Source organism: Furipterus horrens, unplaced genomic scaffold (genome assembly GCF_987537825.1).
Source record: "Furipterus horrens unplaced genomic scaffold, mFurHor1.1.pri manual_scaffold_7, whole genome shotgun sequence".
Taxonomy (NCBI): Eukaryota; Metazoa; Chordata; class Mammalia; order Chiroptera; family Furipteridae; genus Furipterus; species Furipterus horrens.
The window spans coordinates 29,917,996-29,933,355 of NW_028327177.1; the positions used below are offsets into that span (position 1 = coordinate 29,917,996).

At 39.6% G+C, this 15,360-nt stretch overlaps 1 protein-coding gene across 1 annotated transcript in view; it reads right to left on the reverse strand.

The window, feature by feature from the left end:
• Positions 1-4,675: 4,675 nt before the first annotated feature.
• SDC2 (syndecan 2) overlaps positions 4,676-15,360 on the reverse strand; it is a 116,066-nt gene continuing 105,381 nt past the window's right edge. Inside the window, exons 3-5 of the mRNA XM_090283539.1 lie at positions 13,226-13,359; positions 7,614-7,749; positions 4,676-6,699 (exon numbers count right to left, since the gene is read on the reverse strand). Of these exons, the coding sequence (XP_090139665.1) occupies positions 6,536-6,699; positions 7,614-7,749; positions 13,226-13,359 (434 nt within the window). The 3' untranslated portion in view covers positions 4,676-6,535. The remainder of the gene's footprint in view (positions 6,700-7,613; positions 7,750-13,225; positions 13,360-15,360) is intronic.

Sequence of the window (15,360 nt, forward strand, 5' to 3'; positions counted from 1 at the left end):
ATATTTATTGTCTCTCCCTTCCCACTAGAATGTAACTTCCCTGAGAGCAGGGATTTTGTTTCATAGGTGCCTGTATTCCCAGGGCCTAGAATTATGCGTGCTACACAGAAAGTGCCTGGGAAACCTTTGGTAGGGGAATAAATAAATGATCCTGTATTGATGTTCTACCAAATGCTAAGTGCATCACCTCATTCAATGTGCATCATTGAATTCCCACAAGCCAATGCAGTAGATGTTATTGTCTTTATCTTACACGTGAAAAAAATGAATTAAGTAGGGGAAAAAAAGTAACATTAAACAAAGGGAAGGTCTGAAATGGCTCATCGAAAAGGAGATTTTTTATGATCCAGTCAAATCCATGGTTTGTACCATCTGTACTGCTTTTCCTTGCAACTGGTCTGGACAGAGGAAATCCAAGTTGACTCTGGTATTTACCTAAGCAGAATATCATTAAAGAGGCAAAAGTCCTGTTTTCAGTGAACCTGGACAAGGCTACAAGTGGAAGAACTCCTGTTTTGTTTGCTCTTTTCCCATTAAACACTGAGAATAATTTTCTGAATATTCAAATGGTTCCTACTCCTCTACCCAATTACCTAAAAAAATAAATAAAATAGTACATACTGTATGTTATGAATGTCCTAGTAGGAATGGATACTTTAACATGTTTATTAATTTACACAAAAATGAGCTCTCTATGAGATATTATGGAGATTTTCCCCCTTTGCAGTTAAAGATTATTTCCCCGGTAAGCATCTGCTGAAATGAAAATCCAGTCCTGTGACCAGAGCTAAAGAGTGAATCTAGTAATGGTTCATCCAAAAAAGACAGACTGTGCTAGAAAGGCAACCTGGGGTCATCCTTTTCTATCTACTTACCTCTCCAGCTATTCTCAACTAGTCCTGTGGTTTTTAATACCATCTACATGTTGTTCACTCCGCTGTCATCAGTTGGGGTCCAGGCAGGAAAATAGAACACAGGCAGGTAAGGCATAGAGGGAATTTACTCCCGGGAATTAGTTACAAAGATGTTGGAAAAGTTGAAAGGGCAAACTGAGGAGGGTGAGACAAGCCAGAGAACAGCAACAGCAGGAAGCTGATACCCTTCCTAAGGATGGAGGGACAAAGGGGAAAAGTGAGGTTTATGAGAGTTTGGGAACAGTGGGAGCTGGGAACTTGGAGGAGAGTCGGTTCCCTGGGAATTCAAACCATAGAGATTCACTAATGCTAGAGAAGAAGCCCAAAGCGGGAAGAGGGCAAAGGACTCTTGGCTTCTCCCTTCCTGCTGACCTTTATAGTCTTCTGCCAGTATCTTCTATTAGCCAAACTTTCCCAGAAGTCATTGGCAAAGAAGCTTGGGAAATGTAGTTTGCATGGGTCCTCCCTCTCCCCACTCGTAACTGCTATAGAGAGCAGAGCAGTCAGCATACCAACAGGCAAGTGACGGATGCTACTTCTAAATTAGTATCTCAAGCTCAGAGCTCTTCTCTGAGCTCTAGATTCTTTCAGTAGTTCACCTGACACATTCGCTTGGGTGCCTAATAGGCCTAACTTAATGTCGCCCAAAGAGAACTCTTGTTTTACCAGCCAACTCCCCGATATTGCCCTTCTTAAACACATGACTCACCCAGCTCAGCCAAAAATACGGGTGTCATCTTTGCTTCTGTTCTTTCTTTACTCCCCTCTCCTTCCAACCTTTTCCAAGATCTGTTGATTCCACCTCCCAGAACAGTTCCTGTCCAGTCTTCTCCATCTTTGCTATTATTATCTAAGGCCAAGCCACCATCATTTCTCCCCAAGGTGACAGTCATGGCTTCCTAACTGGCCATGCTATCCCACTGTGTCTCTTTATTATGCACTGTCCAGTGCTTGGTTCTTGAAGATCTGGAGGACAAGTGTAAGGAGTCAGGAGTTTATTCTAAGTGCTGTAAGAGCCATTGGAGTAACATAAAATAATTTCTATGGTATGGATCATCCTAGCTTCCTCGAATAGAAATATAAAGCAATTATACTCCCCAGCCCTCTTATTCCACTTCTTCAGCAGTCACTGGCCTTCCAACTATTCCACCAACATACAAGTTCCTTCCTAGTTTAGGGCTTCCACAGCCTGGAACACTTGTCCTGATTTTAGTACAACTGGCTCCACACCATTCAGCCTTAACCTCTCAGAAATCTCTCCTGACCGGGCCATAGTAGGTAAAATTGTTCACAAATATCCCGTCTTCCGCCTATGGGAACGGAGTAGGATGGCACTCTTGTTAGCCTGGAAGTTAGGTGTGGCCACATGAATTGTCTTAGCCAGTAAAAGGTGGGTGGAAGTGACATGTCACTGCTGGGTGGAAACCTTAAAAGTCACTGTGTGCTTCACCATTTCCCTGTTATCGCAGTGATAGACAGCACTTCAGATAATGGCTACTCCATTGGCCTGAGACCTGGACTGAGTGTGACAATTATTCAGAGAACTTCCAACCCATGGACATGTCACATAAGCAAGAAACAAACCTTTGCTGTTTTAAGTTGCTAAACTTTAAGATCGTTACTGCCACACACCCACCTACCTGGGCTGATACAATCCTTCAGTCCCTTACATTAGCCTGCATTATGTCCATGATGGAAGTTGCCACTGATAGATAATTCCCACTTGTTTTATTTATTTAGTTTCCACTATGCACCCCTCTCAAAACCCCGAGAGCAGGGTCTCTGTCTACTGAGTTCATCCTTAAACCCCCAGCTTCTAGAAAGAAGAGTGCCCAGAGAATAGTCAGTAGGCACCTATCTGTTGATTAAACCTCTGATGCCTTGCACATACAAGCATTTGTTGCTTGATGGCTATTTTGCCAAGGCTACTAGAATTAATGAGTCTGTGCTCAGCACATCTGAAGAACCAAAGCCTAAAGCTTCACTCCGCATTAGTGTTAGAACTATTGCTTGGGCTACACCCTTCCAGCTAGTTCCAGGAAACCAAGTTGCTCCAAAAGCGATCACAATTCCTTTGTCAGAAAAAGCCCTGCTACAGACCATATGCAGCAGATAAACAAAATGGGATAAAGTCTTAGAACCATAAATTTTAAGTGTGAAGTCAGCCAGAATGAGGAGGGTGGGACAAAATTCATGTTAATACTGTTTTTTATCACTAAATGGCAGACAGTTGTTCTACTCTTTAAATTCTCTACGCCAGCAAAATCTAATTTCCTAGAAATGGCCAAATCTCAAATTTCACTACTGTAATAAAATATTAGCACTGAAAATAAGCTTAGTGATTACTCATTTCATAATACTCTACTTATCATCTGGCATGATTACTTTTAATCAGAAACCTCTTGGGGTCTCATTGTTGTCTGCAGATAAGAAACTCAAGTTACAGCCTGTGTTGTCTTAAGTCACTGCCTTTTTAAACCAAATGTATTAAGAATATATTTTTCTACCACCCCATTATACAGTAAAATTATAAAATGATCCCACTCATAATATTAGCTCTGCATATTTTCAGGTTTTATATTTTTGCTCCTAACAAAATTTTTCCTTAAGGTTTCAAAATGTCTAAGTAAAGATATAAGCTCCTAAAAACTGTTACTGTTGCATCTGTTCTGCAGGAACCAGCACCATTGCTAGGACATTTTATTTCTTTCGGGCAACCAGAATAAGGTCATTCATTATATTCTACTTGCTTAGTTTCCTAAACTCTGTACACAGGAACTATTCCTCAATAAGCAAGTACATTTCGTCTAATTTGCAAAAAGATGTACATTACCAAAAGACCAATTCACTAAACATTTGATCTGAAACTATCAACTTTTAAACTTCATAGATGGCAATTTCTGGAAACTTGTCCAACCTAAATTCAATTGTATTAACTAGGTCCTACCTAATCCTGAAGTTCAGGTACTATTTACCTGTGGTTGAAACTTTTCTTTTTTTTTTTTTTTTTAAATTTTTTTATTTTGGTTTTTCAATTACAGTTGTCCCCTTTTCCCCCAATTTCTCTCCCCCATGAAACTTTTCAAAAAAAAAAAAAAAAAAAAAGTGAGCTCATCCCATTTCCTCCCATATGCTGAAAACTGGTCAGTTTAAATATTGCAGGTCTCTCTAACACAAAGCCGTATTCACACAAAGGAAATAATTTACATGTGGTTAAGGAAACAGGAAATTTTCATGTTGGCTTTAATATTTATAGTTAACTAAAATTTTCCTGAACTCGGTAATCATAAATAACACTTTTTATAGCACTATTTATTGCATCTTAAAATTTAAAAGAAGTAGGCAGAAAACATACAGTTGAAGAAAACTGGATGTCAGTCTATACAATTTCTTTTTTAATTTCAGCATGACAGACTTTATTTTGGCATTTTAACAAATATTTTGCTTTACAGCAGTGACAAAATATTTGCCAGAATTTTTCTCTTCCTGGCATAGAGTTTCCAAGCAGTTATTATTCTATGAACTGAATTTCACTGTGCTTTGCACTGTGAGAGGTATGCTCACTAGATTCTTACCCTTGAAACTGAGGGACAGCATGTAGCTTTAGAAGGTGCTATCACTTCCTTTTAATCTCTCCAAAGGGAATCCGTTGTGTAAGTGATGGGGCAAGAATTTGAGAGTTAAGGCCACTAAGAATTTAAGTAAACAGTGTTTCAGGTGTTGCTTCACATTTTTTTTGAAAGAAATGAGTTCTGTGGCAATTCCGGGGAATGTTCTCGAAATGAAATATTCACGTTTATTTAAAGTAAATTACACGTTGCAAAGGTTGCTGTGTTTGCTGTCTTCTTCTTACTTTGGAAGCTCACAATTTAAAACAAAATTAATGGTAACATAGAAAAAGGAAATGTTCAGTTAGAAAGCAGTACCCAGGCGGGGGGAGCCTCATACTTCCATCTCCTCCTCATGCATCACTGCTTACCCACAATTTCAACTCTAAGTGAGGCCCTCATTTTCACACAGAGAGTCTCCCTGCCCTTCTCTCCTTCCCTACGGTGGGAACGATGGTATTCCATTTATTAGTTCTTCAGTTAAGCTTCATGAGATTTGGAGCATAGTTTCAAAGGTAAATCAACCTATAAAATTCAATCTTAGATACCGACGTCAGGAAAGCTCCCTTCCATTCTTTGGAATTGATAGCCCTAAAAGTTGTTTGCAAAAGTAGGCATCTGTCTCAATATTGTCATTAGCTCTCCTATAAGGGTTGCAAATGTCACCATTTCCACCCGGCAGTCTCCTAATATCCATTTCCCGATACACACAAGATGATAGATTCAGATTTCCTCTGGCCAATTTAGAAGTGAAGCTGTAACAGCCTTAATGAGGAGATCTTTGGTGGTGATTTACAGATGCTGTGGAACACTGAGCAATCAAACCCACGTCATCCTGGAGAGCAGACGGTCATTAACAAAGGGGTGATGTACATTTGATCGAAATGTACAAAATTTATAACAGTGACATTTTCAATTATTAGGCCACATGATTTATTCAGTAGTTTTTATGTTCCCAAATTACAATTTATGTCTATTCATAAGTCTACAAAAAAGTTACCATTAGAATTGTCTGTGCTTATAAAATACCAACTTTTTTTTTAACTGTTATATATACTCATTAACACCAGTCTGTGACGAGTTACATAGAATCATAGGCACTTCAAAGGCTTAAAAAGACGTTTACAACTTAAATGCATTTTTAAGAACAAAAATTGATTTTTCCTTAAACCCTTACTTGTACCTTCAACTTACAAGAAATTAACAAATACAGTGGCCAAAGGAATCTGCAGCAACTTGTCAAAATACTGTTAGCATCTTTGGGTTTGCTGAGGCTTGTCAGTAACTCACACCAAATCCTCCCAAAAGAAGATCTGATTAGATATGACTAAACAGTTTTCTGGTAATAATCCAATTGTACACATTAATTTGCTGTTGCAAATCTGCCTGAAGCTACAGGTAATGAAAAACAAAACAAGTGTAAAATGGATAGTCTGACACTTAAAAATTTATACAAAGTGGAGGTTAAAGTTTACATATTTGAAAATCACATATACACTAAATTACCATTATCTGAATTATCCAAAGACAAATTGCACCATAACAGCTACAAAAGGCATAGAGTTTTGTTTTGTTTTCTAAGGGACACGAGGGGAGAGCAGAGAAGAAGGGAACAACAGATAAATTAAAAAACTAAGACCAACCTGGTGAGGTCAGTCAGAGACATGCCGACTCAAATTAAACAGCTCTCATCTTCAAACCATTGAATAAAAACAATCATTTCATATTTGCGCATAAACGTTTGAACTGATTCCATGAGCATTGAGAATTTTCATAACATAATATTTTGCCACTGCTATTCACAGAACACTGCAGATGTTAAGTTTTAATTTTATGTTGTTCTAAAGAAATACATGAAAAGTTTTAAATACAATGGGATTTTCATCATTAAAGTGCCAGAATGGCTCTTTAATGAAAAACAAAAACAAAAAACAGAGATCTTCATTATTCTATGCAAAAGCTTTATTTTTAAAAGTTCAGTGATCTCATAAATAGAGACACTAAGTGGGAGTTTCACGCATAAAACTCCTTAGTAGGTGCCTTCTGATAAGCAGCACTGGATGGTTTGCGTTCTCCAAGGTCATAACTTCCTTCATCCTTCTTTCTCATGCGATACACCAAGAGCAGGATAAGGAAAATTGCAAAGAGAAAGCCGATCACTCCACCAGCAATGACAGCTGAAACACACCAAAAAGGAGATTACTTTTCGAAGAGATTCAATGGTTGCAGAAATAGCTTTGTCAAGCCCAATCCATTTTATAACACTTTCATAAAAGACTTCATTTGAAAACCCCCCAAAATTTAAAAACTGGATTCAGTGAAGCAACCGGGCAATTGTGCAATTGACATTCCTCCAGAAGGTACAATACTTTCTTTGATTTATATTAATAACATCACCCAAAAGCCTCAATATGAAAAATCCTGCTGTGAGCTCAATGAATTCCATGCTTTAATCTTTTCAGTTCTCACATTTCATAGTCTAATTTTCTAACCACTTTTTCAATGAAAACACAGAGCATGATATGATTTACTCAAATTTTGTAAGAGTAAATAGGAAAAAGCATGCAATTTTTTTCCCCTAGACTTGGATTTGGGACTATCCTTTCAAGGATTAAGTGTTCTTAAATCTTGTATATCTTCCCCTTTAACAACAAATATAATACTTTTATGAGATCTTTAATGCCTTGGGTGTTACTTGTGTTAATTGCCTTCTCCAGGAAGAACTTTTCCTTCTCTTAAATTTATTGTGAAATCAGAATGACTTGGAGCAAGACTGACTGATCTTCATGTCATGCCATCCCCCATGCCCAGCTGCTCTGGAATAATCTTAACTTTTCTCTTTCCCTACCCCTAGCTCCCCCATAATGGCAGGCCAAGGACAAGGCTGAGGGAGTGGACAGAAAATAAAGACAACATTTGCTTAACTCTTATCTCTCATTTTGGAATGAGACCCCACCCCTACAAACCCCCAGACTGCTTTCAGCAGAAATGTGCCATTCAGCAAGCTTTGCCTCGCCTCTGAATCTCGCTTAGACAAAAAGGAAGGCCCATTTAAGGACCCCTCTCACCTGAGCCCTACTGGGCTACTCACCTGCCAGGACTTCTGTTCTTTTAAACAGATTGTCTGGGTGCTTCTCAGTGTATACATCTGTATCCTCTTCAGCTGGATCCGTTTTTCTTTCTGAGTCAGAGCGGTGAAGTTTCTCCTTATCAATTTCTTCAGGTGACTAGTAGGGGAAAACGGAAAGATCGTAAAGATTTTTTTAATGTGCTAAAAAGATATTTCGAAGTTCCTCCCCCTCCCTCAAACAATGAGTTTAGAAAATAACTAGGATAATCACTTTGTGTGATGTTTTTACCAAATGGGCAAGTCCTGTGGTAAACCCATGTAGTTCACAGTTTCGTGTAATAGCCATCACATGTAGAGGCAAGATAAATAGTGAGTTCATAACAATCCTAATGATGTGCTTAGGTTGTTTTAAATGACATTTCATAAGATCTCTACTTTCTCACCACTCTTATGATTTCAGGCCATCATCTCTCCCTGGCTGCTCCAACCCAGTGGCACTGTCCCAACTCTCCTTTGTCCACCACTTTGTGGCACAGGGCACTGTGACAGCTTCCTTTAAGGCATTCTCTCCAGGTGCTCTCAAAGCGTTCTTCCTGATCCCACTCAGTGGGGAGTAGCCCTCAGGCTTACTCTACAAGTATAATCCTCTCTTCTACTTAACGCATTCTTACGTGTCCAGCGAACCCTAAATCAGTTTCAGGGGACCTGGGTTCTTCAAGTAGCTCTTATGTGACCCTGACTAAGTCACACCACTTTTCTGGACCTTGGTGTTTTCAATCAATGAAGAACACTCTCAGGCTCTTAAGTATTTCACAATTCTAAAGTATAAATCTAAGATAATAACTCTTAAAACCTCACCTCCAGTCTGCATTTTTATCTACCCAGCAGCCTATAGGACACTAACCCTTGGCTGCAGCACTGAATCAGATCAACCTTTTTTTCTATTTCCAACTGTTCATTTGTACCACCCCCCCCAAAGTTATTACTTTTGCACATGCCAAACTGTATCACAGTTTGCTTGTCACACCCCTGTCAATCTGCCTTTCACCATTCTCTCCAACTAAATTCCTTATTTCCACAGCCTCGTTCAGGTCTTTAACACACCACACCCAAGTTCTTGCAACAACAGCATAACTGCACATATTGGGCGGCTTCTAGTCTGCCCCCAGCTTAACGCCCAGTAGGAAACCTTGCACAGCCATCTCTACTGCCACTCACAAAAACTGATCTTAACATCTGCACCTTGGTTCATGAATTTCTTCCAAATCTAATCCAAAATTTCTACTTCTTTCACTGTCCATTTGTCTTTAACAAAGCCCTCCCTCGTTTTTCACCTTTCTAAAACCCCGGAACACTTTACAGTCTATTACATCAGAACATAAATCATCTGTTGGCTCTTGAACACTCTGCTCCATCACTGTCCATCTTGTATGAATGAGCTCCAGTTACAATGAAACCTAAAAAGTTTAAAAAATGCAAACCCTACCACTCGAGATTCTGTTTCAGTGAGTTTGGGGTAGGAAAGCTAACACTGACTTTTGTTGATGTTGTTTTTTATAAAGTTCTCCAGATAATTCTATGGTTTGGAAACTACTAGGTTAGAGAATCTCAGTTTACATGAGTTGCTTATTCTCTGAGTCTGAAGTTCTTGATGGTCAACACTATTGATGGAAAACACTGTCAGTTGCACTGGGCTATTACTGAAGACAATAATCCTTTTTGGCTCTACTGCTCTTCCTAAGTATAGGCAACCATCTTCATGAGGACTCCAAGCTACGGCCCAGTTAAGTGACTGACTGCTTTCTGAAAGCCAGAGTTCATCCAAAATGGCAGCCTGCTACTTATGACTAGACAATTAAATAATCTTAAAAAGATCTCACCTTCTTGGGGTGCTTTATGGTCATGGAAATTTCTAAGAAGAACCATAAACTAGACCAGATGGATCTATTTGAACTCCAGAGAATGTGAGGTCAATGGGTCCCTTCCTCGGAGAACAGAGCACTAGGCTTCCAGTGAACTAAGATGTAGTAAAGTGTGAAAAAGTGTCTTTCTTTCCCAAGCCACAAGAAACCTTCCTCTAGTGACTGAAACCTCAACGTGCTCTGACTCACAAAAAGCAGAGGCCATGGATAAATGATCATTTCACAGCTTTACAAAATGCACTCCAAATCTGACTGTTCTCTCACATCATTGTGAGAGAAGAAAACATGAAAGGTCTTTCCCGGACTTCATGTATGAAAATAAAGCTCCCTGGCAGTACGCTGCTTGACTTTTCTCTGTTCTTCTCATGAAATTCCACCACTAATCCACTGCCTGTCAGAAGGACAGACAACTCAACAGATAAGAGAAAGGATTGTGGCTGTTCTAATCTAGGAACATTTTCACTGCTCATTAGCACTGCCCCTAGAGATTAGGAAAGGCATGAGAAAACTCAAATGGGTGGATACTCAGATTTGTGACTAGGACAGGGAAGGAGGTAAGCAAGTTCTGGTGGCACATGAGCTAGACAAGTAGCTACTGTGATATCAGACACCAAGTTTAACTTATCCATATCTTCTTTGTCCCATTGTAATGAAAAAATACATTATGTCCCCTCATGTTTTTCGAGTCCCTAGAATCATTAAAAGAGTTGATACTTCAATTTCCCCTGACTCAGCTTCCAATCCAGCAGCCAGGAAGCAGGGGGGGATCCCCAGGGTATGAGTGTGGGGACAGGAGGGCTCCACAGAATTGGGGTCACCATGAACTTAGAGGAATGGTCCATCAGAGCACAGACTCCAGGTGCTCTGGAAAGAACATGTATTCTTTAAATGGAAAGTTTTATTGTATGGAAGAAGGGTCCTAAGAAGAATTCTTTCTGCAGTACAGAATTAATTGGAAATACCTTAACTCTTATATATATGTGCAAAATGAAAGTACATGAAAGGCAGCACAGATTATTAAATAAAGCTAATTAAGATATGTCACATCCGTATCTACTTGTTTAAATGCCATGAAAATGTAATGGAAGGAAAAGATTAAGAGCCATGTTCTGCTTGAACAATTAACTGCATTCGTTTTATTTTTTGTCACATTAATTTACAACAAACTAGAAAGAATATCTATAATAGTGACATTAATGCCACTGTGAGACCCATTCAAAAGCAAAGTCTACATTAGTAGTATCCTAGAGGCAATGTTTCATTTAGTTGTGCCATGTAACTACAAAATAAAAATGTAATCACTATTATTAATATTATTCATTGTCAATATTATCAATTATCAGTACCTAGAATGGTATTTGACATATAATGAGTAGCCCTCAGTAAAGCTCCCATAAATGAATGAAATTTATTATTACTATATTGAACCCAAATGATACTAGGAAAACAAACATATTAAAATTTTAGATATCATTAATTTCTGAACTCATCTGCCAAATATCTATCTTCTTTATCTTGATCTGACACAATTACTTCTTAAAGCCAATTTTTAAAAACTTAAATCAATTTTTAATCCATTCTTGTCAACTCACTAGAACTCTACGTCAAATTAGATTTGGCTCAGGTTACTACTTTTCATCACTGAAAGCCAAAACTTAATTTCTTACCTCAATCTAGTGAGTCTAAATGGTCACTGACTTCTAGAGACTCAGCCGTGGCAAATGGTTCAAATAAAAATGTAATAAAGCCAAATGCATGTTCAACAGCCACACTGGATAATTTTGCCATACCCATCTGAGGTGTTCAGCCATTCTACCATCAATTGAACCTGTTACTTTGCATTTCTCACCTTCTCACTTCTTTTCTTTTTCATTCATTCAACTTAATATTTACAGAGCAGCCAGGGTGCATGGACCATGCATGCTAGGTGTGTCTGCCTTAGTGCTCACAGAGTTCCTCCTTTCTTTCCTTTCACCTGACCTGTGAAGTTGATCAGCTTCTTACAGTAACTGACCCTTCTTAATCCCACAAAGAACGCTCCAGTCTGCAGACACCCTTCCAGCTGTGTTATTCACCATCCTCTTCACAGTCACTGGGAAGATGGAGGATGGAAAATGGGGGAAGGGGAGGAAAGGGGGGAACGACAAAGGCTCTCTGATAAGGATAGGAAATGAAAGGGCAGGAAGCCCACTTGTGTTCCTGCCAGCAGAGGGGCACCTCTTACTCCAGAGAAGGCCTATCACTACCTGCATGACACAGCCTTCCACATCCCAGCTGCTGCTGAAGCTGGGCACCAACAGATGGGTGAGCTCCAAAAGGGGACACTGTATTGCTTAGTTTCTGTAAGTAGCATGCTTCCCTGGATTGTCTACAAAGTCTACTGTTGCAGTTATTACACATGTTTATTTGGCGAATTGGCTTGGTCTTGACTGCTCTAACCAAATTCAGATAAGGCTTATAGAATGTTTACCAGGTCTCAGGAGCCATGTAACCTGCCCTCACATTTAATCTTCTCAATGACCTATGAGAGAAAGGCTCGGAGAAGCTCAGAAATTTGACCAGATGCAGAATTTGAAACAGAGGCCTTCTTCAGACTTTAAAATGCATTTTCCAACTTAAAAAGCTTACCTAGCATTGAGTGGCCAGCTAATTGCAATGTAACATGAATAAGGCCAAAATTACAAGTCTTAAATTTTTCATTAGCTAGTACCTTTGCTCTGTTTTTATTTCTTAATAAGTCAGCTCTCAAAATGAATAATATATAGAGGTATATTCAAATTCATTATTATCACGGAAAGAGATCAAAGTTTACATACTACTGATGATGGGCTGGTGGAGACTTTGGGAAGAAAACTTATTGCAACTCGTATCTGGAGTCTCCTTATTCCACCTGCTTCAGCATATATGAAGTCCACAGTGGTTTCAACTCAGAACAAATTCTTTATAAAGTGAAAATAAATTTCCTTGGCTTCAGCCAAATAAAACACCAAAAAGGTTTTGCTTCTTAGTTTGGCTGTGAGTTCTTTAAAAAGGACCACCCTTTAAAAACATTCACACATAAGCTAGGCCTGGGTGATAAAAATATGTAGAATAAGCTATCAAGCCACGAAAAGCCATGGAGGAGCCTTAAATGCATATTACTAAGTGAAAGAAGCCCATCTGAAAAGGCTACATACTGTATGATGCCAGCTAATGTGACGTTCTGAAAAAGGCAAAACTATGGAGACAGTAAAAAGATCATAGACAGAGCACAAAGGACTTTTAGGACAATAAAACTGTTCTGTATGATCCTATAATGGATACATGTCATTATATATTTTCCAGAACCCAAAGAATGTAAACTATGGACTTTGGGTGTGAATGACATGTGGATGTAGGCTCCTTGATTATAAAAAATGTACACGCTGGTGGAGGCTATTGAGAGTGGGGGAGGCTGTAGATAGGCAGGGCCAGGCAGTAAAAGGAACTGTACTTCCCACTCGATTTTGCTATAAACTAAAATTGCTCTAAAAAACAAAGTCTACTTAAAACACAAAAGGAGCGGTCCAGTGAGTAAAAGTCAAAACAATCATAAAAAGTAAAAGCCACTTACAATAATGTAACAAAAATATCATTTGTCCTTACATATTTTTAAATGGGGCCCCTTAAAAGAACTATTCCATATAACTAAATTTACAGTAACCTGGTAATGCAATGCAAATCAAAACACACCTTCGTCTGAGCAGGTATCTTGTTCTGCATCTTCAGTGTGGTGGTTTCCACTTTTGGAGCAGCACTAGTGAACGGGATCTTTGGAAGTGGTCGAGATGTTGTCAGCTCGGGACTCTCCACATCCTCATTAGCTCCTGGAGAAAGAAGCAAAGATGAGCTGCGAACACGAATCACAATGCTGATTTCCACATAATCAGACAATATTGTCTAAGGTCAACAGTGACAGAGCCATGTTCTTTCAAAATACCTGCTTATTAAGCATTCAGCAGTCTTGCCCTGATTGGTATGGCTCAGTTGGTTGGGCATCACTCCGTGCACCAAATTCCCAGTCAGGACACATGCCGGGGTTGCCAGCCAGGTCTCTGGTTAGGAGCATGGGAGAGGCGACTGATCGATGTTTATCTCGCACATTGATGTTTCTCTCCCTCTCTTTCTCCCTCCCTCCCCTCTCTCTCTAAAAATAAATAAATAAAACTTTAAAGTGGGGGAGGGGGATTCCCTTAAAAAAAAAAAAAAAAAGAATTCAGCAGTCTTCACTGTGATGAACATGATTTAAAAGGGGATCTGTAGCTAGCCTGGCAATTTTTAAAGATTATTATTATCATGAACATTTTCAAGTAGCCCTTCTTTCATTTGCGATGTCAATCTTTCCTGCTCAGTGAAATGTCTTCCCTTCTACGTGCTCCTTTTTCAATTTTAAAACAACAAAACAGAGAACTGTCCCCCAGCAAACCCTTATCTGAGGGAGCTGCTGCCCTTGGTCCTCTCTGTGTAGCCAGACTTTCCCAGGAGTGCTGTGGTTCCTCACTGGTTCATTTCCTCACCATCTGCTCTGTTCTCTCTAGTCAAGAGTGTCCCTGTCATCACACTGTTGGTCCCGTTTTGTTAAGGTCACCCAATGTCCTCCATGTTTCTAGGTCCAATGGCATTTTCTAGAGTGATTCTCATCTAATTGAACCTCCTAGCACTTCTGGACACTTGCCAGCCACGATCTCCTTCTTGATACATTATCTCTGAGCCTCTGTGACTTTGATTTCCTGGCTTTCCCCTCACCTCTTGGCTATTTGTCTCCTTTACAGGTTCATTCTCTTCTACCTGGACACAAAATGTCAAGACTCCCTTAAGATTTCGCCCTAGGCGTCTTCTTACTCTACACTTTTTATTTCATTCATGTTCATGGCTTCAATTACCATCAAAATATAAGAGAAACCTAAGTTTATATACTAGCTTATATCACTCCTCTGAAAATTCAGACCTATATATCCACTGGCTTACTTGACATTTTCACTGGAATGACTCAAAGGTACTATATACCTCTAATATATTCCAAAACAGAAATCATCAGCTCCCTCCCTCTCGTCCTACAAACCTGGTGCTATCTTGCAGTGAATGGAACTCTCCATTCCCATAAACCACGACTTCCTCTTCCTTTCCACCCCATCAAATCCCTCACCCAGTTCTACTGATTTTAATTTCTTAATATCTCTCCACTCCAACACCTTTCACAGTTTCAGGGCAACCGTTCTCATCCAAGCCACTGTAATCCTTCCACGAACCATCAGACCTGCCTTCTTCCTAATAGCTCCTTGTAATCCACTGTCCACAAACTGGCTGGGACTCCATCATCTTCCTGTTTAAAACTATTACAATGGCTTTCCACTGTTCTTAAGATGAACAAAAAAAAAAAAAAAATGCCTCAAGCCCAGCCTGGCCTACCTTTCCAGCTTCCTTGAGCGACATTTTTCCAGTTGTCCCGTGTGGTGCAGCTGTGGTCCCCTCATGTTCTGCCGGAGGGGGAGCCTAGTTAATTCCTACCTCATCTCTGGACCTCCGCACAAAAGCCATTCCTTGGGGAAGGCCTCCCTTCATATTAGGTCAGAGTCTTTGGTTAAATGGATTTTTGGCACCACCTTTCTTAGTCTAATTACATTTATCACATGTTTCTCATTATACATTTATTTGTAACTATCGACTGAAGTCTCCCCTTCAGGACTGGAATCTCCATGAGGCCAAGGGATTGCATCTGATCTCTTTCCCGAGTGTCTAACAGAGTCCCCAGCACATGCAGGCTCTGATCCAGGATTTGTTCACCAAGTAACTAGCCACCAACTGTCACAGGCACTAGTTTTTTCTTA